Source organism: Plecotus auritus, assembly GCF_963455305.1.
Source record: "Plecotus auritus genome assembly, chromosome: 9".
Lineage (NCBI taxonomy): Eukaryota > Metazoa > Chordata > Mammalia > Chiroptera > Vespertilionidae > Plecotus > Plecotus auritus.
This window is the reverse complement of record NC_137783.1, coordinates 44,643,589-44,670,028: the sequence shown is the minus strand read 5'-3', so window position 1 is coordinate 44,670,028 and position 26,440 is coordinate 44,643,589. Positions and strand designations below refer to the sequence as shown.

Below are 26,440 nucleotides of genomic sequence, written 5' to 3'. Positions count from 1 at the left end.
CAGGAGCCCCTTGTGGCTTTGAGAGTCCTCTATAGCGTTCTTCGTTCCCCCACATCTGTCACCAAGGCCAGCCTTCTCTACATCCTGACATTGTCCTCTTCTGCCCATCACCACAGCTTCTCCAGCCAGGCTACCACCATCTCTTCCTGTGGCCTCCTCACTCATCTCCAGGCTCCTGTCTGCCCTGCCTGCCTCACCACCCCATAGCCATAGTGGTGCCCACACACTGCCCGTGTTCCCTGCCCCCCCCCCTCTAAGCCAGCCCCTGCATCTCTCTCTGAAGGCCCATACTGCAGCCTACTCTGTCTGCCCCATTGGAAGATCACGGCTTTGGGGAAGTGCCCATGCCCTGCCCAGCCCAGAACAGTGCTCACTGGCCCATGCAGGTGGTCTATTCGTACCCCAGCTCCCTCCCCTGACGGGGAATAACTCTGAAGGAAGAGTCTGTGCTGGCTCCCAGAGTTCCCAGCAGGATTAAGCTCCAGTACCCACAGAGATGACTTGCTTGGCCACACATGCTCTCTTGGCTGACTCCCTTCCCAGTCTCAATTCCCCACTCCCCTACTGGTATTTCCTGGAATCACCTCCCACATAAACTACCCAGTCCCTGTCTCAGGGTCTGCCTCTGGGGAAACCAGCTGAGAAGCACATCTTACCACATCATTGCCTTGCTTAAAATCCTTCAATGGTTCCTTGTGGCTCTTGGGATGAAACTCAAACCTCTTAATATGACACACATGCCGACCCCACTCTCCACTCTGTTCTCCCCTCGCTAAGCCCCGCCTCCCTGAGCATATTGGTTCCTCTGTGGGCCATGCGCTCTCTGGCCCTTCACACATGCTGCCTCCTCTTTCTGGAACTTGTCTCCTCTGTCCTAAATCATCCACAGCCTTCAGGCTTCAGCTTCAAATGTGGCTTCCTCCAGGAAGCCTTCTCTGACTGCCAGGTCTAGGTCACGGCCCCTACTACTCTGCTCCTATAGTTCCCATTCTTTCCCAAGGGCCAAAGGCCATTTCTATCTTATTCATAGTTGAATCAATTAATCCAGCATCTGGTATAAGTTTGATGCTTGAAAAATATTGATGGATGATTGAATGGGTGAACGAATGAATGAATGAAATCCACCAAGGAGCCTTCTAGTCTCTGCTCAAACTCTCCCAGAGTCAGAGAGCTCAGTGCCTCTGGAGGCAGCTGTTCTGCATGTGGAAGAAATGAGCCATTGTGTTACACTGCCTCCTTGTGACGTCCAGCCCTGGTCGTGGTTAGGGATTCTGTGTACATAAATCTCTGGCCCCACCTCAGACTTGGTTGGGCAGAAGAACCACTGGGCTGATTCCAGTCCAGGCCACCACAGAGGGGACACCCAGAAAGAGTCACAGAGGGGACACACACTGCCCAGGTAGAGGTGGCATGGGGCTGGGCTGGACCACAGAAACGAGAACCTCTCGCAGGGCTGAGGGAAGCCTCTTCGGTGTTACCCACCTGACCTCTCATTTCTCGGTGGACGTGGTTCCAGCTGGGAAGCTGCTTCTCTGGCCACAGCTGGTGCTCACTTGGCCTAGGAAGGTTGTGACCCAGAAGGGCCAGGCCCACCACCTTCACCTGCTCATGGATTCTTCTCCCCCTCACGCCCCTGCTGCCTGATGAGGTCCTTTCCAGCCAAGACCTCCATGGCCCAGGTGGCCACACACCGGCCAGGGCAGACTGTCTGCCTGGCTTTCCACTGCTTGGGATGGGGGTATGTCTGGTGCGGCTGAGACCGGGGCACAGGTGAGATTCTCACAGGTGGTTAGGGTTAGTGTCACCCAGAAAGAGACCCACCCCCTCACAGACAGGACCCTCATGAGCAGCCAAAGACTGAAGCCCAGCCCACAGATAACATGACCCGGTCACACACACACCCCAGACTAGCCATAGAGAGCTTTATGTGAGCCTGGATTTTGATAGGAGACTGAGCCCCAACTCCATCCATTCCTTAGCACATTGTAATCACATAAAACTCCCCCTGAAGACCCCAGCTGTAAAACAAGGGGCTAGAACAGAGACTTCTGCACCGCTGCACTCAGAGGGGCCAGGCCCCGATTCTATACGCATCTAGGCCTGGCCCTTAGCAGCCGTGGCTGAATGGACCAACAGCGTGAATCTGCTCAGCAGGCAGGCACCGCTGTCCTGATGCTTGAAGAAGCCCATTTGCCTTTCTCTTCTCAAAGGCCAGGGTACATGACCCTGGGGCCAGAACCAGCACAGCTGTTGTTTTGCAGGTATAATCAGAATTTGTTTACTGTGGGGCTCCAAGTGCACATCTGGGCTCACAGTCAATCTCCACAACAGCTGGTTCCTGGTTTCATCTTAAAAAGGCAGTGACATCAGTTCCAGGCAGGACAATGGCTTTTCCCCTGGAAACCCGAATTCCCCTCAGCACTCACCCGCTGTGCAGTGAAGTGGCCTCCAGGCAAATGTCTGGGTCTCCCGTTCCTCTCTACTCACAGGCAGCATCACCTTTCGGACTGGTTCCTCCGTCAAGGCCCTCCACCATCGGAAGGTGGTCATTAAGGGAGGACATTGGTACCACCCAGGCCTCTCCCTCTCCGTGGTAATGTGGCACTTCGAGGGTTTTTATTTTGTAAAGCGTTTTCCTAAGTGGGAGTGGTTGAGAGAGACCTCGCTCCCTTGCCTTGCCTCTTCACTTCCATTATTTCTCTCTCACTGACACCACCAACGAAATACTAAGAAATCACGTCTATTTCCCGGCGGTGATGACCAGTGGTTGAGCATTGTCCCATGCACCAAGAGGTCACCAGTTTGATTCCCAGTCAGGGCACATGCCCAGGTCACAGGCTCCATCCCCTGTGGGAGGGGCATGCAAGAGGCAGCCAATCGATGTTTCTATCTCTCTCTCTTCTCCCTCTTCCTTCCTCTCTCTCTAAAAATCAATAAAAACATTTTTACAAAAGAAGAAAAAAAAGAAATAACATTTCTTGAACGGTTAATGTAGTGCTTTAAGGACTGTTCGTGTATCCGGTCATTTAATCCTCCCAACGAGTCTACGCGTGGAGGGACTCGGGCCGCTGTGGACATGAGAGATACAGAAAACTGAGCATCTTCCCCTCCCCTTTGTCTGCACCTTCTCCACCAGACCGCACTGACTCCTGAATGTGGGGAGTGTACTGCGCCCTGTCTCTCCTCCATCGTCCTCACCACCACCTTCAACACAAGGCCTTCACCTGGCTGACAGGGACCCGTTTTAGGGGATGCTCTCAAGAGGAGCCGTCTTCCCATGCCACCCTGCCACTCACTTTTTAAAAACGTGATAAAATATACAGAGTGCAGTATTTATCATTGTAACCATTTGTAAGTGTGAGTTCATTAAATACATTCACAGTACTGTGTAAGTATCACTCCTGTATACTCCTGACACGTTTTCATCATCTCCAGCCGTTAAACAAGTACTAACACACACCCCCACCAGCCTCCGGTAAGCTCTATTCTGTTTTTCATCCTTAAGAATTTGCCTATTACAGGCACCTCCTATATGTGGAATCAGACCACACAAGGGTGGGCAAAAATAGGGTACGGTTATGAGTATGCTAAACAGAGTTCATTCTTGTATTGCTGTTTATTAATTGTTGTATCGTTTTCCATACAATTTAGAACAACTGTAAAGCTACTTTTGCCCCACCCTGCATTTGTCTTCCGGGCCTGGCTTCTTTCACTTAGCATAATGTTTCCAAGTCCATCCGTACTGGAGCATGTGTCGGCCTTCGTTGCTTTTCATGGGTGTGTAATAGTCTGTTGTGTGGCAATATCATTTTGCTTATCCACTCATCTATTGACGGACACTTAGGTGGTTTCCAAATTTGGGCTATGGCAAATAATGTTGCTATGAACACTGAGGCACCAGGAAACATTTGAGTCCCTGCTTTCACTCCCTTCAGACATACTCCTAGGACTGGGAGTGCTGGGTCATATGGCAGTTCTGTTTAACCTTTTGAGAAACCACCTGTTTCCACAGCCTACTCTTACCTTCTTAGATACCCTCTCTGCCTTGGCCTTCCTGTCCCTACCTTTCCACCTGTCAAATCAGGACTTGATCATGGATCCATGGTCACCAGCCAGTGAGGTTAGGGAGCAAGAAGAAAGCTGAATGGGTGGGCACCTGTTATTGGGCCTTGGGGTCCTCTTGCCTGGTGGACTATCTCATTTTGTCTTATTCATCACTGTCCCCATCGGCCCTAACAGGGGCCAGGCCTGGCACAGAGTAAGTGCTCAATAAACATTGTTGAATAAATGAATGAATGAATGAATGAATGAATGAATGTTTACATGTATACACTGCCCCCCCCCCCCCACACACACACACACATACACAGAGGACTATGAGCCCATTCACGGTAGGAGCCATGGCCTTTTTATCTCAGAATTCCCACCAAGCCTGATCTGAAAAGAGAAATCACAAACAGGAAAACATTTGTGGGACCAAAGCTAATTAACAGGACTGAGAACTGATTGTTTGGCCTGGGGTGGGGGTGGAGGGACAATGGGACTGGAGAGGAAAGGAGGAGGGAGATGCGGGGTGGCGGTATGTGGGCACTGGAGTCCTGCTCCTGAGAAGAGGCTGGGCTGGAAGGAAAGCTCCTGGCTCCTCCCCTCCTCACCTACCCCTTCCCCGGGAGCAGCCCCCCACCACTACCTGTCCCCCATACAGAAAAGCCAACTGCACCCCAACTATTGCCCCTTTGACCTCAAAACAGTTTAGGACCCACAGCATGAAGAGCCCCTGTGTCTGAAGGAAGGGACTTCGGATCAGAGCCGGCCCAGGTGCCCCGCCCTCAGACTTGTGCCAAAGAGGCACAAACTCATACGTGTCAAAGTGAGAATGGGACTTGAGGGCTTCTTGTTGGTTCTCACCTTTATCTGCCGTTTCTTCAGTGCCCACCGTGGGACAGGCCCTGGAAAAATGCATTATTTCATTTAATTGTCCTAAGAGCCCCATTTTACAGATAAGGAAACTGAAGCAAAGAAAGGTTTGATAGCTTACTTACCAAGTTGCCCAGTTGCTTAGTGCTGGGAAGGTGAGATTCACACCAGGGGTTCTGCGGCCAGTGAACCAGCAGAGGGTGGGGAGGCTGGACTGGCAATTGCCAGGAGCTTGCGGGGAAAGTAAGAGCGCGCGCTCACAGAGCAGCACGCGCTGCGGACCCCGAGCTGGCATGCAGACCCTCCTCTCTGCCTCTCTGACACCTCAGCTGGCAGGTGAGGCCCCACAGGCAGGAAGGAGAGGGGCTTTCTCAAGGCATGCAGACCCGCCCAGAAGGCCCCACTCCTTAGCAAGGGCCCCACTCCCTTCCGTTCCCAGGGCCCTCCCTCCCTGGAAGCCCGGGCTGAGGGGGCAGCAGATGCTAGAGGCAGCTCAGGGGAGGGGCCCCTCCTGCCCCTTAAACAGGGAGCTGGGCAGAAGAGAAATAGAAAAGCCTGTGTTTAAGCTGGAGCCACAGTCTAAACATAAACATCTGTTTGTGATTTTAAAAGCAAAACAAAACTCCGGTTGTTGCACAAACCCACAGGGCAAACGAGATGGCAGGGATCCTATACCTCTGTGAAGAACCCAATCTGCCCGCAAGTCCTTTGGAAACCATTGAAACCGTGCAGGTGTGCTTATTAAGCCAACCGTGCAAATTGGCTTATAAACCGTACGTGATCCCTCGTGATTCTTATCTCAGCAGGTGCCGCAGGGACCCCAGCTGGGTGGTACAGTAGTTTGTTCTCGGCTATCATCTGTAGTGTATAGGAAAATACCACTAGGGTTTTCCTTTAGGAGGTTCAATGACTTAGAAGTTCTGGTCATTTCTTCCCTAATTATGTCCCCCAACAAGCATTTGTTTGTTTCTTGTCTTTGTTGCATCAACGACACTGGGCAGGAGCCCTGATTGGTACCATCTGGAGTGCACACACGTCCAAGGCTTTCCCACACCAGATGTGTGCGGTGGGCCACACCCTCACTTGCCAAGTGACCTTCCTTGCTAAGGCTTCCCTTGAGTCCCCCGTTCCTCAGGTATCGCCTAGACGCACTAACAGCTAAGCCAGGGGTTCGGATCACACGTGCGCCCAGGTGTGGGAGAGGATCTAATGTGGAAATGCCACAATCAGGAAGGCACAGCAGCATTGAAAAGGGCCCTGCTCACGGGGTGACACCTGTCCTGCCTCAGATCCCAGAGACAGCTGGGGAGGCCTGCGCATGCTCCAGGGTGTCCAGGGCGGGGGAGCATTGTACACTCCACTTTACAAAGAAACTGAGGCTGGAGGAATGAATCAATCTGTCAGGCACATTCAGGGGTCCTCAAACTACGGCCCACGGGCCACATGCAGCCCGCCAAGGACATTTATCCGGCCCGCCGGGTGCCGCTGCCTGTCCTGCTTAGCAGCCGACTCGTCCCGGGCCCGCAGTGCACATAGGAATTTGTTCATAGTTGTTGTTTTTTTAACTATAGTCCGGCCCTCCAACGGTCTGAGGGACAGTGAACTGGCCCCCTGTTTAAAAAGTTTGAGGACCCCTGTTAGATGCTCAGTAGTATCTGTTCATTCAAGAAACACCCACAGAGACGGTGCTGTGCGTGGAGCCGCGGGGACAGAACAGCCCACCACAGCCCGTGCGCTGGCCTTCCACGTCCCTCTCCCCACCAACGTCCTGCTGGGACCGACTTTCCTCCTCAGCAACCCGTCCCTGGAAAATGTCTGTATGAAGCCATGATCCTGCTATCCTCAGCCAGGGAGAGAGTGGACCCGGCAGAGAGAATGCCAGCCAGTACACTGATGAGGATCCAAGGCAGGTGGGACAAGGGCCAGTCAGAATGGACCAGCCGGGCACAGAAGGGAGAGATGGAGAGACCCAGGCAACCTCGGGGAGTGGGTCATCTCACACGGCCACAGCCCCCTCCACCCAATGCTTTCATAGACCCCCTGGCCCACCCTCCTCTAAGGGCTTCCACAGAAACACACACACACCGCACCCCCCCCAGTGCATCCCTTCCAGGGGAGGAGGGGGCAGCAGGTGGCTTTGACCACTCAGCTTGCATTCTTCAGATTCTCTCCAAAACCCTTGGGAGAAACTTAGCCCAGCTGACAAGGACATAACCTCCCCTCGGGAGACACAAGTCAGATATGGTCCCCGGAATTGAGTGGATGTTGGGCAATGACAACCACATGTCTATTCTACGGACCCATGTGTGCACAGGGATCTAATGATGAGGCTGTAGTTCAAGGAATTCAGTAAATAATGTGGGGCCAACTGGATACCCATTTGGAAAAAAACTGTATTCTCCACCTCATGTCATTCACACATAAAAATGTATCCCAGATGAATTAAAGCACTCACATAAAAGACAACACTGTGCAAGTAGTCAAAGAAAACATAGGAAATGGATATCTAACCTCGGGTGGGGAAGATCTGCTTACACAAGACATAAAATACAAAATGCATTCATTTGATTGCAAAATAACATAACTTCTCTCTGACAAAGTGCACTCTAAAAAAGTTACAAGACAGCCCTAGCTGGTTTGGCTCAGTGGATAGAGCGTTGGCCTGCGGACTGAAGGGCCCCGGGTTCAATTCCGGTCAAGAACATGTACCTTGGTTGCTGGCTTGATCCCGGATCCTGGTTGGGGCACATATGGGAGTCAACCAATTGATGTGTCTCTCTCACATCAATGTTTCTCTCTCTGTGTCTCTCCCTCTCCCTTCCACTCTCTAAAAACCAATGGAAAAATATCCTTGAGTGAGGATTAACAACAACAAAAAAGTTACAAGACAAACTGGTAGAAAGACTTGGCTGTATATCTATATCTATATATGAAACAAATTGTACAAAAATTTATGCCTATTAATTTAAAAAGGCAACCCAGTAGAAAAACAAGCAAGTATATAGAGATTAGATCCAAGTGGCCAATAAAAATATGAAAAGCTGTCCCATTTCATGAGTAATTGAGAAAGTCACATTAAGTTAAAAATAAAAGATGGGTTTTTTTATCAGATTGGCAAAAATTTAGAAGACTGGTGACCTCAAACATCGGGGTGGGAATGGGGAAATGGGTATTTTCATAAACTATTGGTGTTTCGTTCAGCCCAGAAGATGGCCTCGTTTAGTTCAAAGAAAGAATGAAAATTGCTTTTGGGCTGCGTAGACACGCTGTCACGCAGGGTTTGTTGATGGGTGAGGTGGGTGGATGGTAGGAAAAGGAAAGAATAAGCCAAGAAGAAGTACAAAGTGAAACTTAAAAGGCCCACGTCATAGATAATCTATCCGTGTGACTCAGAGGAAACGGCCTTTCTTGTGGGTGTTGAGGGCAACCTCTTGAAAGCACACGGGGGTTTGAACAGCATCGAGTCCGAGAACCACAAGACCTTGAGGGAGGGTTTTCAAAGTAGTCATGCTTTCCCCTCGCGCCCCCCTCCCCAACCCGCCACAGCAAGGACACTCTTCCCGAAGCAGACATTTCTGTCCCCCATCATGGAAACTCAGAGGATTCCAGCACCCAGAGCTGGCTCCGACATCCACCTCTGGAATGAGCTACAGCTTGCAATCAGACACTCGCTGGGCCTCAGTATCCCACCTGCAAATGGGGACCATGATACTCACCTGTGTGTTGTTGGCATGCTGAATGGGTGGATGAGTGTCTGACAAGGCAAGTGCTCTAATAGAGAACGTAGTAAAACAAGCAAAGGTTATTACTGGTCTGGCAGCAGGGCCACTGCGGGGCACACTGGGGCACAGAGGCTCAGAGAGGACAGACTCTGAGGGAGCACACGTGTCTGGTGATATTTTAAAGCTAATGATAATGCAACGTAGATAAGAAATAAAGTGTCCCCATCTTTACAAGTCAATAAAAAAAAAAGTCAGCCAAGGACACAGACAACCTATAAAAGAAAAATATATATGGCCAATAAACACGAAAGAAGTTCAGCCTCACTACTCATTTAAAAGAAATATAAAATTAAGTAAGTATGAGATTCTATTTTGAACCACAAAATTGGCAAGAACTTTTTTAAAAATGTAAGAGGCAGTGCGGGCAGGCGTTGGAAAGCAGTGTGTTCAATAACTGCTATTTGAACAGACATTTCAGGACAAATAAAGGTGCATCTCAAAAACCTCTCAACAGGGCGATCCCTTTACTTAGGAAATAACCAGGTTGGCACCACCATAGGCAGATGTGGGGGTATTGACCCCGCTCCCTACAACACCCTCTGTCCTCTCTTCCCACCCCTCCACCACAGGGTCACAGTACACAGGATCGGTGGCCCCACCCTTGAGATGGGGGACAGGGTGAGAGGGAGAAAGGTGACTTCATCTGGGGAGAATGACAACGTATGAAATTGGAAACAGGGCGGTCACTTTCCCTAAGCAGTGACAGAGGCAGCTGACCTTCATCAGAGAGGGCACAGCAGCCGCCCAGCGAGGTCCAGGCAAGAGTGAGGGTGTGCTGTTCAGGTCCTCAGAGCCGCAGACACCAGGGTGGGATTCGATGTGCAGGAGATGCATTTGGGGAGCCTTCTGGGAAGGGTGAAGGAGGGAACAGACGGTGGCAGGAGGGCTTCAGAAGAGCCCCACACTGCCCGTGGCTCTAGGACCTCGAGGCAGACCGACGGGAGGCTCCACACGAGCTGAGCTGCCGCCTGCAGGAGCACAGGGCTGGGCAGGAATCACTGAGCTCAGTCCTCGTCTGAAGTGGTGACTGAGGAGAGAGCACGCTGGCGGAAAGCACGGTCTGAGATCCCAAGGTGCAGTAGCTGGCGGTTGTGTCAACCATTCTCTGTGGCGGGTTCTCCTGGGGGTCAGAGCGGTGCACACTCGTGGATGTCACCGAGGGCTTCCAGGCCAATTCCCGAGTCCAGCCGTCCCAGCCCTGTTGCCTCCCTCCCAAGGGCTCCCATGAGACCTTCCACTGACCATGTTTACTGTCCCTTCATTTGCTGGGGCCACTTTCAGTAGCACGCAGTCCCAGGAGCGCTAACCACACCTACACAAAGATGTGTGTTTGACGATGTCCTTTGAGGGACTGTTTACAAATCTTAACATGAAACATAACCCACGTCAGGTTGTAGATCTTGAGAGGGGGTTGGGTTACACAGGAATACACATTTGTTAAGAGTTGTGTGGTTTTTAGACAAGACGTGTGGGTGAGCAGTGGGGGACTATGGCTGAGCAAGGGCAGAGACTGACTAGGTGCTCACGGTGGGTCAGGCGCCGTCCTAACGCCACTCGTGTGTCAGAGCTGTGGATGCCATTGGCCAGAGGAGCCCTGCAATGTGAGCCAGCGCTGTCCCTGTCACTGCCACACGCCCTCCACAGGCTGGAGCAGGCAGGGAGCTTGGGGGACACACCCATGAACAAACCACCCACTCCTGTGCATCCCCACGAAGACCCCGATTCCAGGCAGAGAAGTGAGAACTGACACACACACACGCACACACGCACACGCCCTGGTGCTCACACCTCTACACTTGCATTCAGAAACCACACGAAGCATCATCATAGGAAATAACGACGTGCTATGAAATAAGCCCCGAAGACCCCCTCCCAGCCTGGAAAGACGATCAACTCCAGCTCCACGGGGCCTCTGAGTTCCATTCTGACCACCCCCAGCGGACCTCAGAACTGCATCCCACAGAGCCTTGTTCCCCTAATCCTGGAAGAGCCTGGGTGGGAGCCAGGGTCAGTGCTCTCTCTGCCTCACTCCCCCCACTGCCTCTTTACACACCCATTGCCCAGTGCAAATGGTCACGCATCCAGGCCCTGCAGGGCCCAGCAGAACCTGGTAGGGGGAGAAAATGGAGGCTGAGGTCCACCCTCCTTCATAGCCCCTGAAATTCCACCTTGTTTCATTTCCCTGGATATAGCAGTCCTTCACACTTTAGTGTGAATTCGCCTGTGATGATGCTTTCTTCAAGGAAGGGCTCAGCATGACAGCTCTGGGCATCCTGAGTGACGTGGGAAGGCACACTTGGAAATGTGAAAGAAGGAAAGGGATGTCTAGAAAAAAAGCCACCTTTCTGAGATTGGGGACCCCTCGGGGTAGATGCTCTCCACTCACCCACCCACTTGCCCTTACTCTGGAGGAGCAGGGACCCCAACGTGCATCAGTTCTATAACACCCGCTCCACACTAAAGACAAGTCAGCAGCCAGGCGCACTTCACATTTAGCTGTTTTTAATGCTCAAAAGCTCTGTACAAAAAAGTCACAAATGAATCCTCACAACACCCCTGTGAGGTAGGTAGGCAAGTATTATTCTCCCATTTGCAGATGGGAATACTGAGGCAGAGCGGTGACGTGACCGGCAAGTGGTCCCAGCACAGCTGAAAGTCAGGGCCAACCATAAGAACACAAAGGCTCCCTCCCAGTTCAGTCCTGATCTCTGACCCCTCAACTAGACCGTATCTGCAAAGAAACTAAAACTTTTTAATACATGCAAAAATAATAAAAACAAAAACAACAAATCTGGAAAGGTAGTGAACAGACATACAGTAGTTTTGCAAAAAGAAATCAGCCCAGATGGTCAAATATTTTCCAATACTAGGTGGATATGAACCACTTCAGCCTCTTCTCCCCTTTTCAAATACCATGGCCAGGGACACAACCACCTGTTCTTCCAGAGAAGTGCAAGTACGCAACCACAGAGAGGCCCCGCGGGCCACAACAAGCAGGCCAGGTGCACAGCCTCCCCACGGGTCAGCCCCTGGGTATCCACAGGCCCCCGGCCCCAGAGGAAGAGCTGCAAGGCTCAGCTCAACACCCCTGCCTCCCCTGCTTCTTCTGAGCAGCTTCCTGCTGTCTGGACACAGCAGAGCCACTAAGTCAGCAGTGCTTGGCCCCTTCTGCTCCCACTGGAAGGCAGCTCAGTCGTCCTCGGCAAGAACGGTCTGCAATCCAGGGGACCCCTCAGGCCACCCTTAGCCCACGCTCACGCTCCACTGCTCACTCAAGTCGCCGCACCCCTGAGGGTCCCTGCTGCAGCAGGCGGGGCACGGACCACCCTGGGCTGGCGGGCGGGAGGAGGCGCAGAGGGACCAAGGCTGGGTGCTTTGGCTTACTCAGCACCTCCCACCCGGGCTCCCAGGCAAATGGAGCTAGCTCATTCCATGGGGCTGCTCCACCTTCTGGAAGCTCTTTCTTCCCCTGAGAGGGACTCCCTGGTGTTTCCGGCTGCTTAGAAAACTCCACGGTCCTGCCAGCCCCCGGAGGTTGCGGGGGGAGGGGGGGCGGGCAGGAGAGGCCGAGGCCTCTGCAGCACCCACCACACCATGGGGTTGTACTTCTTGAAGTCTCCAGGTTGGAGACGGGCACGAGAGGCAAGAAAACTAAGTAAAGCTGCCTTTAAAGTCACAAAGTCACCCAGAGCGCTGTCCACTCCCCAGGGAGCCAGGGGCCCCAAGGGCAGTGTCAAGCAGCTGAAGGGGGGAAGCCAAGAGGGAGAGCAATGAAGGAATGAAAGGAAACCAACACTGGCCGCTGCTCTGCTGCTCTGTGCAGGGGCCGCCAGACCTGCTCTGGGAGGGGAGGGGAGGGGAGGGCAGTGGGCGTGGCAAGTGGCTTTGTTTGGCAACTTGGGGAGTGAGCTGCTAGGAGGGCTGCAAGGGTCCACACTGGGCCCTCCTGAGGCTGTTCTCACGCCTGTCATTCACGCCTATGACTGCGTGCTACCGGTCCTATAAAAAGCCCTTTCACAAAACGGGGTCCCAACCCAGCCCCATCTCTCTGGGAAGCTGGGGAACTGTCAGCTCAGGGCCACTTCAGTGAAGGGCACCCCCAGCCTTCATGGGGCCCTGCGGGAGGGGACGGGGCAGGGGAATCAGTCCTACAGGAAGTCCCCGGCGGCGAAGGGCTCCAAGCTGTGGCTCTGCTCCTGCCACCGGCAGCGCAGCCTTGAGAAGGGCTGGTCCTCCGTGCCCTGGAGCTCGGGGAAGCCCAGCTGATTGAGGATCTCATAGACGCCAGCCTTCGAAGCCACCTGGAGAGGACAGAAGAGATGGGGCTGCATTCCAGGGTAGGGAGGGTGTCATTCGGGTCCCCTACCCCCTTCTTGGCTTCCTTCCCTCTCTGGAGGCAGAGTTGCCACCTCGTTACAAAACACAAACTTGTGCAGTTCGCTGGGACCCCAGCCAGAGTGCTGAGCTGGTAGGAGGCAGCCCTGGGCCCCAGACTCGGCTGTGTGCTCCTCGCAGAGGGGAGAGCAACAGTCGCCATGTGAGTCACCTGCTAGCACAGCGCCTGGCAGAGGGAGCCCTCACCACCCCCTTCTGAGGTGGCGCCAACAGTAGCAACGTGTGTCCATTTTAATGTTGAGGCAGCAGATTAACGGGGTTAACTAACTTGCCCAGGGTCGTACTGCAAGGTGGCAGGGGCTGGGCCACCATGCATCTTGCCCTTTGCAGAGTGGGTGAGGGCGGAGCACATAATGGGCATGAAGAGGCCAGGCAAGGCTGGCCTTGGGGACACACAGAGCAGGGGCCCGCCTGACCCACACACCTGGTCTCCTCCCGCCTCCTCATGCATTCAGCCATCCATTCGTTCACTCGTCAAACTTACTGACTGCCTGCCAAGCGCAGACACCATGCTGCAACCCCAGGTCAAAGAGACAAAATCTCAGCCAAATAGAAGAAAGAGAGATAAGAAGGCTTTCCGCCCACAGGGGCCTCTCGAGGCAGCCTCACCTCCTGCCTCTCTCACCTCCCGTCTCTCTTGCCTCCCACCTCTCTCACCTCCCGCATCCAGGTGCTGAAAGGCCTCGTCCAGGAGTCCGCCTTCTCCAGGTGGAGGTAAGCGTTGAAGAGCACCAGGTAGACATAGCGCTCCAGGTACTGCAGGCTCCGCAGCTGCAGCCTCCGGGCCTCCTGCTCCGATTTGGCTGCCTTCACCTGCAGAGGGCACCAGGCAGGAGTCAGCAGGGGTCCTCCCCACCCAACACACGTGCACCCACACACACTCACACCACACTCATACCACACACACACCACACACTCATACCACACACTCACACCACACACTCACACACCACACACTCATACCACACACTCACACCACACACACCACACACACACCACACACTCATACCACACACTCACACCACACACTCACACACACCACACACACACCAGTCACTCACACCACACACACACCACACACACATACCACACACACCACACACTTACACCACTCACTCACACCAGTCACTCACACCACACACTCACTCACCACACACTCACACCACACACACCACACACTCACACCACACACACACCACACACTCACTCACACCACACTCACACACTCACACCACACACACCAGTCACTCACACCACACACACACCACACACATACCACACACACCACACACTTACACCACTCACTCACACCAGTCACTCACACCACACACTCACTCACCACACACTCACACCACACACACCAGTCACTCACACCACACACACACCACACACATACCACACACACCACACACTTACACCACTCACTCACACCAGTCACTCACACCACACACTCACTCACCACACACTCACACCACACACACCACACACTCACACCACACACACACCACACACTCACTCACACCACACTCACACACTCACACCACACACACCAGTCACTCACACCACACACACACCACACACATACCACACACACCACACACTCATACCACACACTCACAGCACACTCACACCACACACTCACACATACCACACACACCACATACTCACACCCCACACCCCACACTTACTCACCACACACTCACACCACACACACCACACACTCACATCACACATACCCCACACACTCACCACACATACACACACCACACACACCACACATACACACCACACATATACACACTCACACCACACATACACACACTCACACCACACACTCACACCATACACACCATACTCACACCACACATAAACTTCACTCACACCACATACACCGCTCACACCACACACACCACTCATTCACACCACACACTCACACCACACACACTACATACTCACACCACACATATATACCCCACACACACCACACACATATACACACCCCACACATATCATATCACATACACACCTCACACATTCACACCACACACATACACACCCCACACACACCAACACACTCACACCCCACACATATCATACTACACACACCATGCAGATACACATACACACATACCACATACACCCCCACACAGCCACTCATACCCTCTCACACACACCATGTACACTCACACCATACAGACAGATACTCACATACACGCACACACACACACATTCACATCCTCAACTGCCCTCAGCACCCGGGTGGAGATGGGAGGGAGGGATTCAGACAGCAAGGCCAAGGGCGTCTGAAACCCACTTCCTCCCTGGGAGGTGTGGACAGGTCACCTGGCCTCGCTCCACCCACACTTCCTCACTGAAGTTATGACCACTGTCCTGTACTGAGGGCGACCAGACAAGGATAGGCTGCCATGGGGATGCTCCGTTCAGGCCCCCTCCCTCACCAGGTCTCTGATCAGTGGCCCGGACAGTGGTCAGCAAGGCTAAACTCTCGGGGCCCTGACTGCAGACACAGCCTGGACCCCTCCCCTCCCTCGGGGGCTCAGAGAGAGCACCATGGCTGTGGCTCTGGGCGCATGAAGGTTTCGGGGTGGGACCTGTTAACAGAAGACGCCTGGGGATGAATGCAGGAGGCAGGGGGCCTCTCAAGGTTCTTCTCCGTGCAGGGGTCAGCAGCAGGCCTGGGCCAGGCCCAGCTCTCGTTCAGGGTCTCTCTGCCCACTCCTGCTGTGTCCTCCCCCACCACAGGTGTGCTGCCCACCCTGAAGACACCACCATGCCTCTCTGCACCCGGCCCCCCGTCTCACCCAGGGCCCACAGCAGCTGTCTCCACTCCAGGGGCCGTTCCCTCGGGCTCCTGGGACACGGGCAGGAGGGCACAGCCAGCCCAGGCCTCCGGGACCAGGAAAGACGGTCCCAGCCACTGGGCCACAGCCGGAAGCCTTTCCTAGCTCACGTGCGCGCGCGCGCACAAACACACACACACCAGACAGTCATTGGGAAGAGGAGGAAAAGGGAGGTTACAGCTTCTTCAGGGATAGAATGGGATTGTTGGTGGGAGGTTCTGACCCAACTTGGTGGTTCCATCTCATCTGCACAATGGAATCATCTAGGGCAGTGGTCGGCAAACTCATTAGTCTACAGAGCCAAATATCAACAGTACAACGATTGAAATTTCTTTTGAGAGCCAAATTTTTTAAACTTAAACTTCTTCTAATGCCACTTCTTCAAAATAGACTCGCCCAGGCCGTGGTATTTTGTGGAAGAGCCACACTCAAGGGGCCAAAGAGCCGCATGTGGCTCGCGAGCCGCAGTTTGCCGACCACGGTCCTAGGAGACATGAGCTGGGTTCCGGGCCTGGTTCTGCCATTTAAACTCTCATCGCCCCAGAAGCTGGGGTTGCTCAGTCACGTAAGGTACGAGGAAGCACCTGGAAACCATGGAGAGCCCCACAGGTCCATTCGTTCGTGGAACAGGAGGCAGGGCAATGGCACACGCCCAGGCCCTGCCCACAGAGACGCGGGTGGTGGTGTTTGGGGGGAGGGGGAGGGGGGACAGGAGACAGATACAAAGCACCCAGAGGGGCCAGGTCATGGGATGAAGGCAGGGCAGGCAGCTAGACTCGGGAGGGCATCCAAGAGGAGGTGATGCTTGAGGTGGGTTAGGAGAAAGGGGGCAGGAAGGTGCCCTGTGAGGGGGAGAAAAGGTGTTAAAGAGCAAGGTATCTCCAGGCAGACAGAGGAGGAGCTCAAAGCAGTGGGGGAGGGGGAGGATGGAGGCAGCACCCAGGGCCAGGCCGACCCTCAGACGAAGGGGCAGGGAAGGCTTCTGGCGGATCTGAGGTTGGGAATGGCCCCGGGTTGCTGCTGGGGTGGGGCTGGGAGGCAGATCAGGGTACCTATTGCTTTAAACAATCAACCAACTTTGTTTAGAACTAGGCCGTGGACAAAAAAACAAAAGGATTTGACCTAAATACAAGCTGTGGCCAGCACAGTGCAGCTCTGGCTCCGCCACGGACGGGTACCACCGGCTGCGCGCACAGGGCTTCACCCCGTCCCTGATGCTGCTTCCCAAACTCCATCCAGAGGCCGGGGGCCCATGTAAAACCATTTCCTTAGAAGGAAAGGAAGTCACCAGTGGTCCCACCAGGCAAAAGCCACTGTAAACTCCTTCCAATGAAACAGCGAGAAGAAATGTCCCAGCTCGGCGTGGCTCCCGGACAGGCCACACCAGCCGTCCTCTCGGCGCCCCCGCTCCCATGGCGACGCGGCCTGTGGCCAAGACCCCACCGAGGGTCGGGTCTGCACAGTAGTCATGGTGGAGAGGCCGAGCGATTCCTTCTGAGCCCCCTGGCAAGGCAGGGTAGAATTATCTCTAAATTCAGACCACTGGCTATAGGTGACGCCTGACACTCCCCGGAAGGTTCCGTGGGCACATCCTGCCCCAACGAAGTCTGTGATTTGAGGAATGACCCGTCTTCCTATCAAGGTCCTGGTTTCCTTAAAATCACCAGTGTTGGCACTGCCTGGGGAGGAGGCCAGGCCAGCCACCTCCTGCCGATAAAAATAGTGGAGCTGTTTTTAAATGGCCTGGCAGGCCAGGCTGTCATTAGGTGTGGTGCAGTGGGCAAGACCTCCTTGTCCACTGGGACTGAACCCTGAAATAGAAGGGGCCCGGGAATGGTGGCCAGGGCACTGGCATTTCCGGCCTCTCCAACCTACAGTCTGCCGGCACCCACGTGGGCCGACCTGTCCAGGGCCCACTACATATTACACGCTGGGTGAGCATGTTCCATCCAGATCTGATCATCAGATTCTAACCCGCTCTCTGGGGAGGCAGTGTGGCAGGTGAAGAGGGCCTCTCTGGGGGTCGGGGTCTGGCGGCTCACTCTCCTCCTGCCACCCACTAGCTGTGTGGTCTTGGGCAAGCACAAGGGTCTCCCTTCCTCAAATGCAAAAATGGAGGGCACAGGCCTGGCCAGTGTGGCTCAGTGGTTGAGCATCAACCCATGAACACAGAGATCACGGGTTTGATTCCCGGGTTTCGGGCTCCATCCCCAGTGGCAAGTGTGCAGGAGGCAGCCAATCAATGGTTCTCTCTCATTGATGTTGCTATCTCTCCCTCTCCCTTCCTCTCTGAAATCAATAAGAATATATTTTAAAACATAAAGGAAGAGATCCCAGAGAGCCCCACCCTCATCCACACGCGCGCCTAGGAAAGGCCACGTGAGGGCATAGCGAGAAGGCAGCGGCCCTCGAGCCAGGAGGGGTCCTCACTAGAAACTGAATCAGCCGGGACCTCAGTCTTGGACTTTTCAGCCTCCTGAACCGTGAGAAAATAGAATTCTGTTGTTTCGGCCACGCAGCCTGTGGTACTTCGTTATGCCAGCCCAAGCTAACTACATGCTTATGATGACCTCACATCCTCTCTATGCTTCAGTCCCCGACCTGGGAAAGTGAGAGAGTAACATGCTATGGGGCCAGTACCGTCCTAACACCAACCAAACAAAGACATCGTAAGAAAAAACAACAACAAAACTACAGGTCAATATCTCTCATGAGTCCAATGCAAAAACTCCGCAACAAACCAAATGCAGAAAATATATAAAGATCACTTACCATGACCAAGTAGGATTTATCCCAGGAATGCTAGGTTTGTTTAAAATCCAAAAATCAACTAACATAATACACTATAGCAATAGAATAAAGGGCAAAAACCATATAATTATCTCAAGAGACAGAGAAAAGTATTTTTAAAATATTTTACATCTACTCATGAAAAAAAGCACACTCACGCCCTGGCCAGGTGGTTCAGTTGGAGTACCATCCACGCACCAAAAGGTCGTGGGTTCAATTCCTGGTCAGGGAGCATAAGAGAGGCAGTCAACTGATGTTTCTCTCACATCGATGTTTCCCTCTCTCCCTCTCTCGCTAAAAATCAATAAAACATATCCTCCGGTGAGGACTAAAAAGACAAAAACACTCAAACTAAGAATGGGTGTCTAAGAGAAACCCACAGTTAGCATCATACTTAAGAATGAAAGACTAAAAGCTTTCTCCCGAAGATCAGGAACAAAAAGAGGATGTCTGCTCTCACTACTTCTGCTCAACATTGTACTGGAAGGCCTTGCCAGGGCAGTGAGACAAGAAAATTAAGTAAAAAGGCACCCAGCCCTGGCCAATGTGGCTCAGTTAAGTGAGCATCAACCCATGTACTAAAAGGTCACCGCTGGATTCCCAGTCAGGGCACATGCCCGGGTTGTGGGCTTGACCCCCAGTAGGGGTTGTGTAGGAGGCAGTCAACAGATGTTTTTCTCTCACATTGATGTTTTGTTCTCTCTCTCTCCCTCTCCCTTCCTCTCTCTCTAAAATCAAGAAAAACATATTTTAAAAATAAATAAATAAATGGCACCCATATTGGAAAGAAAGTAGTAAAACCACATTTGTAGATGACATGATCTTGTATATAGAAAATTCTAAGGAACTCACTAAAACAAACAAGAATTAGAACTAATAAACAAGTTTAGCAAGGTTGCAAGATAGATCAATATACAGATACTAACACATGAAATAAGGAAGTCAATTCTATTTGCAATAGCATAAGTACAATAAAGTAAGAATAAATTTAACAAAAGAAGTGTAAAACTTACACTCTGGGAGCTATAAAACATGTCGGCAATTAAAGGAGACCTAAATAAATGGGGGAAATCTCATGTTCATGAATCAGAAAAGTGACTGTTGTTCAGATGGCAACACTCCCCAAACTGATTTACACATTCAACCCAGTAACAATCCCAGCTGCTTCCCTGCAGAGGTGGACAAGGACCGTGCCTGACCAGGAGCACCAGCATCATCTAGGACAGTGGTCAGCAAACTCATTAGTCAACAGAGCCAAATATTAACAGTACAACGATTGAAATTTCTTTTGAGAGCCAAATTTTTTAAACTTAAACTTCTTCTAACACCACTTCTTCAAAATAGACTCGCCCAGGCCGTGGTATTTTGTGGAAGAGCCACACTCAAGGGGCCAAAGAGCCGCATGTGGCTCGCGAGCTGCAGTTTGCCGACCACTGTCCTAGATGGTGATTCTAGGAGCCTGCTGGACACCCAGCCCTGCAGAACCAAAGACCCAGGTGGGGTACAGCAACATGCTTTTTAACACGCCTCCAGGAGACCCTGGCGTTCACTGAAGCAGGGGACCCCTGCTTAGAGGATCTGGTGTCCTCGACCTTGCCCATACACTGGAATACACAAGGGAAATTTTTTGTAAAAGATCCATCCTCTGGCCCCCAAGCAGACCAACTAAATCAGACTGGGGATGGAGTTCAGTGATGGGTATTTTTTAAAGCTCCCAGGTGAATCTATTACGCAGCCAGGTGAGAAGGACTGCATTAGGTGTCTGCGGTGCTTCAGCCCCTTGAGTTTGGCGCAAATTCAGCTCGCTGGGGCCACCTGGTGGCTGCACTGAGAAATAACGCTACATCTTGCTTCTGCACCACCACCCACAGCCACTACCACCACCATCCTCCCATTGCAAAGGTCAGCACCATCCTGGCCTTTGGAATAGGGGGCTGGTGGGCGTGGTGGGGAGGGGGAGGGCCCTCCACTGGCTCTTCTTCCTGCCTCCTCCCTGAAACACTCCACAATCCAAAGGCAGCAGGGGCGTCCACTGCTAAACATAGCCCCAACCACACCACCCTTCCCTCTCTATTGCCAGAGTTAGAGCCACCTTACCCATCCAACATCATCTCTGAGAGCTTCCAACACAACGGTGTTCACAGGCTCCAAAGCACCTCCACTGCCTCCACATTTACTTTGCGCCGTTCAGCCTCCTGGCTTCTGCCCATGAGCCCCTCCTGCCAGAAGGGCCTTCCCCAGCTCTCCTGACGCTGGGATTGTTCCAGGTCAACTCTGTGGGACCTCTCCTCTCTCCCCTTAGTGCTCCTGCTCCACCTTCTGTGCCTCCCAATGGACATCCATGGCTGCAGAGCTCAGAGGAAGGGAGGGTGATCCCCTTTGGAGGTGGGGTGGGGTGAGATACCTAGAATGCCTAAGGAAGAGGTGTAGGGAGGGGACCTCTGATGCTTTGAAGCAAGGCTAGGCTTCCCTTTCAACTCGTTGAGCTTCCAGCTACAGAGAGAACTGGAGGCTCCGGTGCTCTGCCCTCTCTGTGTCCTTTGAAAGCCAGAGGAGCTCAGTCTCTTAGCGCATGGCTGCCACCCAGTGGCCGCATCCATTCCACTATCTGGCTGGGGCCTTGGGGAAAACTAGTCCACCTTCCAAAGGTCAGGAAAGTCCATTTTCTGAAACTCCTTAGCCACATTCTCCACCCACATCTGGCAGCTCTTCCAACTGACTTCTGACCTTGAGCATCGCCTGCCCCAGCCAAGCACCCACCCATGACCCTGAGCAAAGGTTGGCATGGATCAGCCATTTCACCAAGGTGTGCCCGGTGCAGGCAGAGCATGACGCTGGCTTGGAGCAGCCCCCTTCCCACAGGGGCCACAGGCAGACGCTGTCCTTGGGGACTGCTGGCCAGCAGCAGACAGCACAAGGCTGGCACCCAAGGAGATGCCCACTCACTTCAGGCACAGTCTTCTTGAAGCCCCCGGTGCCCCCACAGCTGCCCCTTCCTGACCCAGCACCCTCCTCTGCCCCAGCAGCCAACCAAACTGATGGGACCGGAGGAGCACAGAATTAGGCCACTCCGTGTGCTCCACACAGAGTCCAGAGGCCACGAAGTCCAATGCCCAGGGCTGCCCGGGGCGTCACATGACTGGGCCGGGAAGGCCATGTGTGACAGCGCACGGGGGACCATGGCCACCAAGGGGACACAATTTTTCTAAATAGGCTGAAAATCTGAATTTTTATAAGATATCTGGACCTTTATAGAAACCTTCTGATTAATGCCCAGTCCCTCCACAGTGTCAGCTGTTAACTGCTGCCCTGCCGGTTATCAAACAGCCACCCCCAGGACCACAGAATGGCCCCGTCTGCCCCCGGGGCCCCAAGACAGAAGCGGAAGGGCTGATGTCTGGCACCACAGGGAACCTGGACAGGGTTCCGTTCTGGTTGGCCACATACCTGCCGGGCCCAGGGCTGCAGCAGCTGTTGAACCCCTGACCTGCTCCCCTGCACACACTCCACCAGGTGCTCCAGAATCAAACGGGGGGCTGTTGGGGCCGGGCGTGTTTCCATTTCAGGGGTCACCTCCGTTTCCAGCAGGTGGTGGTGTGACCCAGAGCCCACGAGGGTCCCCAGGGACGCCTAGCCGCCTCACGCCCACAGCGGCCACATCCTGGGCCGCACGGGGTTAAGGTGGGCTCACCTGGCGGTAGGTGCAGATGATGATTTCCCGCAGGTGGTAGTGCATGGGCGTCATGGTCTCGCTGACTATGTCCAGCGCTGCGTCCACCTCCTTCTTCACACGGTGCCCGTCGGGCAGCAGCTGCACCACCTTCATCACCACCTGCGCCAGAGGAGGGGGCTGAGCAGAGAGAAGATCAAGGGGCCGGGGGGGCCTCACCCTCAACAACAGGCTCACCCCACACCAGGGCCACCTGGCCTCCAGGCCCAGGCCCGGACCCCAGTTCTCAGGTGGGACTGGGGACAAGGGCTCCTGATACCTCTGAGGCCAGGGCTCCCAAGGTGCTTGCTTTCCTAAGTGGTAGAAACCTTGCTTCAAAAAAACCTTCTCCAGACTCTTATCTACAAACAGAAAGCTGTGTGCACAGGCTGGTGGGGTGAGTAGAGCAGGCAATGCAGGCGATGAGCCTAGGTTGGGGCCCAGCTGGCTCTGGTCACCACCATCAGAAGAGGCCACAGGCATTTCAGGGACACCCAACTATGGGGAACCCAGCATGAATACCACTCATCTGATGGAAGCCCCCCTTTACTCCTAGGGAAACTGAGGCCTCTGAAGGCCCCTCTGTAGGGCAGGGCTCTTCCCCCTAGTCATCCCCCCTGCAACTCTGTCGATCAGGCACCCCCACAGCCAGCACCAATCCAGGTCTCCATCACCTCTCATCCCACGGTGGCAGCCCCGCCTCCTCTCTGGGAGCCAGAGAGGGCCTGTGAGAATGTAAGTGGGAGAAAGCTACAGTTTTTTCAAACTCAATGAAGGGAACTCCTAGCCTCTCCCCTAAATTGTTCCTTCCCAGGAACTCTTCATCTCCTTGGCTGTCACCACTACCAGCCAGAAACCCACGCTCATCCTGGGTGCCTTCCTTGCCCCAAGACCTACCAATGAGAACTGAGCTTCTCCTGCTGGTCCCACAGCCCCTCCTCTCCTCACTCAGGCCCCGCCTCTCCTCTCCACTCCCTCCTCAACACAATTAAGCCCCCCCCCCGCCCCCTCCCTATGATCATGACCTCCTCTGCCTCCCTGCTAGCCTCAAGGTCAAGGTCAAGGTCAAGCACTTAGTGTAGCCCTTCAGAGTCTTCACAATCTAGGTCCTCCCTCAGCCCCAGTTCCTTCATTCTTGCCAATCGCAGCCTTACACAGCCCTTGTCCTTTCCAGACTCCCTCTTTTGCACACTTGATCTCCTCTGCACACTAATCCTCCTCACCCACAAACTCACTCATCTTTCTAAAATGTACTGTCACCTCCTCCACGAAGCCCTCCTGGGCTCCCCCAGTTGCACCCTCAGCCTCAGAACCAATGCCTATTCCAGCCCTCTTCACATTATATGTGATGCTCCCTACCAGACTGTGGGCTCAATAAGCCCAAACTAATTGCAAAGAAAGCTGGTCTACACAGGGGAATGTCTTGGGATGGGTGAGGACAGGGGGCTAGGGGCATTTTCAGGTCAAATAACTTTGGAACACAGGCTCTGAGGTCCACTCCCTGGCTTGTGCCCCAGCCCTATCACCTCTCTGATATGGCCTAGGGCAGTGGTCAACAAACTCATTAGTCAACAGAGCCAAATATCAACAGTACAACGATTGAAATTTCTTTTGAGAGCCGAAAACCGACTTCTGCACATGGGCCACGAAGTTTCAATCGCACTTTACGTCCACACCCGCACGTGGTATTTTGTGGAAGAGCCACACTCAAGGGGCCAAAGAGCCACATGTGGCTCGCGAGCCGCAGTTTGCCGACCACTGGCCTAGGGTGATGAGCTTAGCTCCCTGTGCCTCAGTTTTCTCACCTGTCAATTGAGAGTAGCAAGGGCACTAACTCTTGGGGGCTGTAAGGGGGGAATAAGAAAGTGACACAGCTCCTAGCAAAATGCTGGGGGTGAGTAAAAAAAGGTTTAAGTATCACATCTGACTGACATGAAGACTAAGGATTCGACTTGGAAATAAACTCTCACAGATATGATCAAGAGATTTTTGACCAGGATGCAAGACCATTCGGTGGGGAAAGGACATTCTTTTCAACAAATGGTGCTGGGAAAACTGAATGTCCACATTCCAAGGAATGAACTTGAACCCCCACCTTCACCATATGCAAACATTAACTCGGAATGGATCAAAGACCCAAATATAAGAGCTAAAACTATAAAACTCTCAGAAGAAAACAGAGGAAAATCTTTATGACACTGCATTTGACAATGACTTCCTGAATATGACAACATAAGCATGAGGCAACAAAAGAAAAGACAGACAAACTGAACATTAAATTTTAAAACATTTGCAAAAAGGGACACTATCAGCAGTGTAAAAGGCAATCCACAGAATGGAAGAAAACACTTACAAATCACATAGCTGATAAGGGATTGATATCGAGAACATAAAAAGAATTCCTACATCTCAACAGCAAAACAACTCAAATCAAAAACAGGCAAAGAACTTGACAGACATTACCCCACAAAGATATACAAATAGCCAAATAGCACATGAAAGATGCTCAACATCAGTAATTATTAGAGAAATGCTAATCAAAATGACAATGCAATGCCACTTCAGACTCGCTAGGATGGATATAATTAAAAAAAAAAAAAAACACACAGAAAATGAAGTGTTAGCAAGGGTGTGGAGAAACTGGAACCCTTGCGTCCTGCAGGTGGAAATGTAGAATGGTGTAGCCACTGTGGAAAACAGTATGGCAGTTCCTCAAAAGTTAAACGTACAGTTACCATATGGCCCAGCAATTCCACTTATGGAACTGACAGCAGACTCAGATATCGGTGCACCCATGCTCATGGAAGCATTATCCACAGCAGCCAAAAGGTGGGTGGGTAAACAAAATACGGTATATGCATCCAACGGAATATCTGTCAGCCTTTAAAAGGAAGGAAATTCTAATACATGCTCAACATTATGAACCTTGAAGACATTATCCTAAGTGGAATACACAGACACAAAATGACAAGTACTTACTATTAAGTGCTGTATTATAAATGATTCTACTCATATGCAGCACGTTGACCAGTCAAATTCAGAGATAGAAAATACAACAGTGGTTACCAGGGACTAGGGGGAGGGAGGAATGGGGAGTGACTGTTGAATGGTTAGTCAGTGTGGAATGATGAAAAAGCTCTGGATGGTGGTGATAGCTGTGCAACAAGGAGAACATACTTAATGCCACAGAATTGTGCACTTAAAAGTGGTTAAAATGGTAAATTTTATGCTGTGTATATTTTACCACAATAAAAAAATAAAAAGAAGAGTATCAGTGAAAATAAAGAGAGAAGAGGGCCAGGGTGAGGGAACAGCATATGCAAAGGCCCGGAAGCTGAAAGAGCTTGGCGAGTTTGAGGACCCGTGAGGAAGCCAGGGTGGCAGGGCAGCAGGGAGGCCGGCCTGTGCGTGACTAGGCTGGCCAGGTAGGCAGGAGCCAACCACAATGCAGACACCAGGCAGCCATGTGCCAACTCTGAACGCCACATTCCCCACCTGTAAGAGGGAGACACTGCCACCTACTTGCCAGGTGTCTAGGAAGACGGCACGCTTGTGGTAGGTGTACAATACATGGGAAATGTCAGTGGCTGTCCACCCAGTGTCTTGAACTGAAATGGGGTTGGGGTTGGGCAGGCCAGAGCCCCGCACCAAGGTCGCCAACCACAGCCGTGTCCCAGATGCCTATGAGGGGGTTGTCAACGCTACCCAGACAAGAAGGTGGCCAGTGGACTCCCTCAGGGCATACAGTCGCCCAGCAATAGGGTTAGGCAGGATGAGGGGGGTCCAGGCCCCTTATCCCCAGTGGTCATTTGCCAGGGCCCCAGAGCCAAGCTGCCCCATACCTTGGTCTGCTTATCTGTGACATGGGAACAGAGAAGCACTGACGTGATGAAGTGGACGAGGAAACAGCATAAAGAGCTCTGAAAATTCCTCCTGACCTGCCAGCAAAACGTGCCCTCTCCCTCCCCCAGGTGTCCCCTGGGGAC

The 26,440-nt window shown here is 52.8% G+C and overlaps 1 protein-coding gene across 5 annotated transcripts in view; it reads right to left on the bottom strand.

Annotated features, from left to right (window-relative positions):
• Nucleotides 1–11,184: 11,184 nt before the first annotated feature.
• PALD1 (phosphatase domain containing paladin 1) overlaps nt 11,185–26,440 on the bottom strand; it is a 72,534-nt gene continuing 57,278 nt past the window's right edge. For all 5 annotated transcript variants that reach the window (XM_080688464.1, XM_080688468.1, XM_080688465.1 and 2 more), the window contains exons 18-20: nt 22,437–22,577; nt 13,752–13,907; nt 11,185–13,000 (exon numbers count right to left, since the gene is read on the bottom strand). In XM_080688464.1, coding sequence (XP_080544590.1) covers nt 12,848–13,000; nt 13,752–13,907; nt 22,437–22,577 — 450 coding nt within the window. In that variant the 3' untranslated portion in view covers nt 11,185–12,847. The remainder of the gene's footprint in view (nt 13,001–13,751; nt 13,908–22,436; nt 22,578–26,440) is intronic.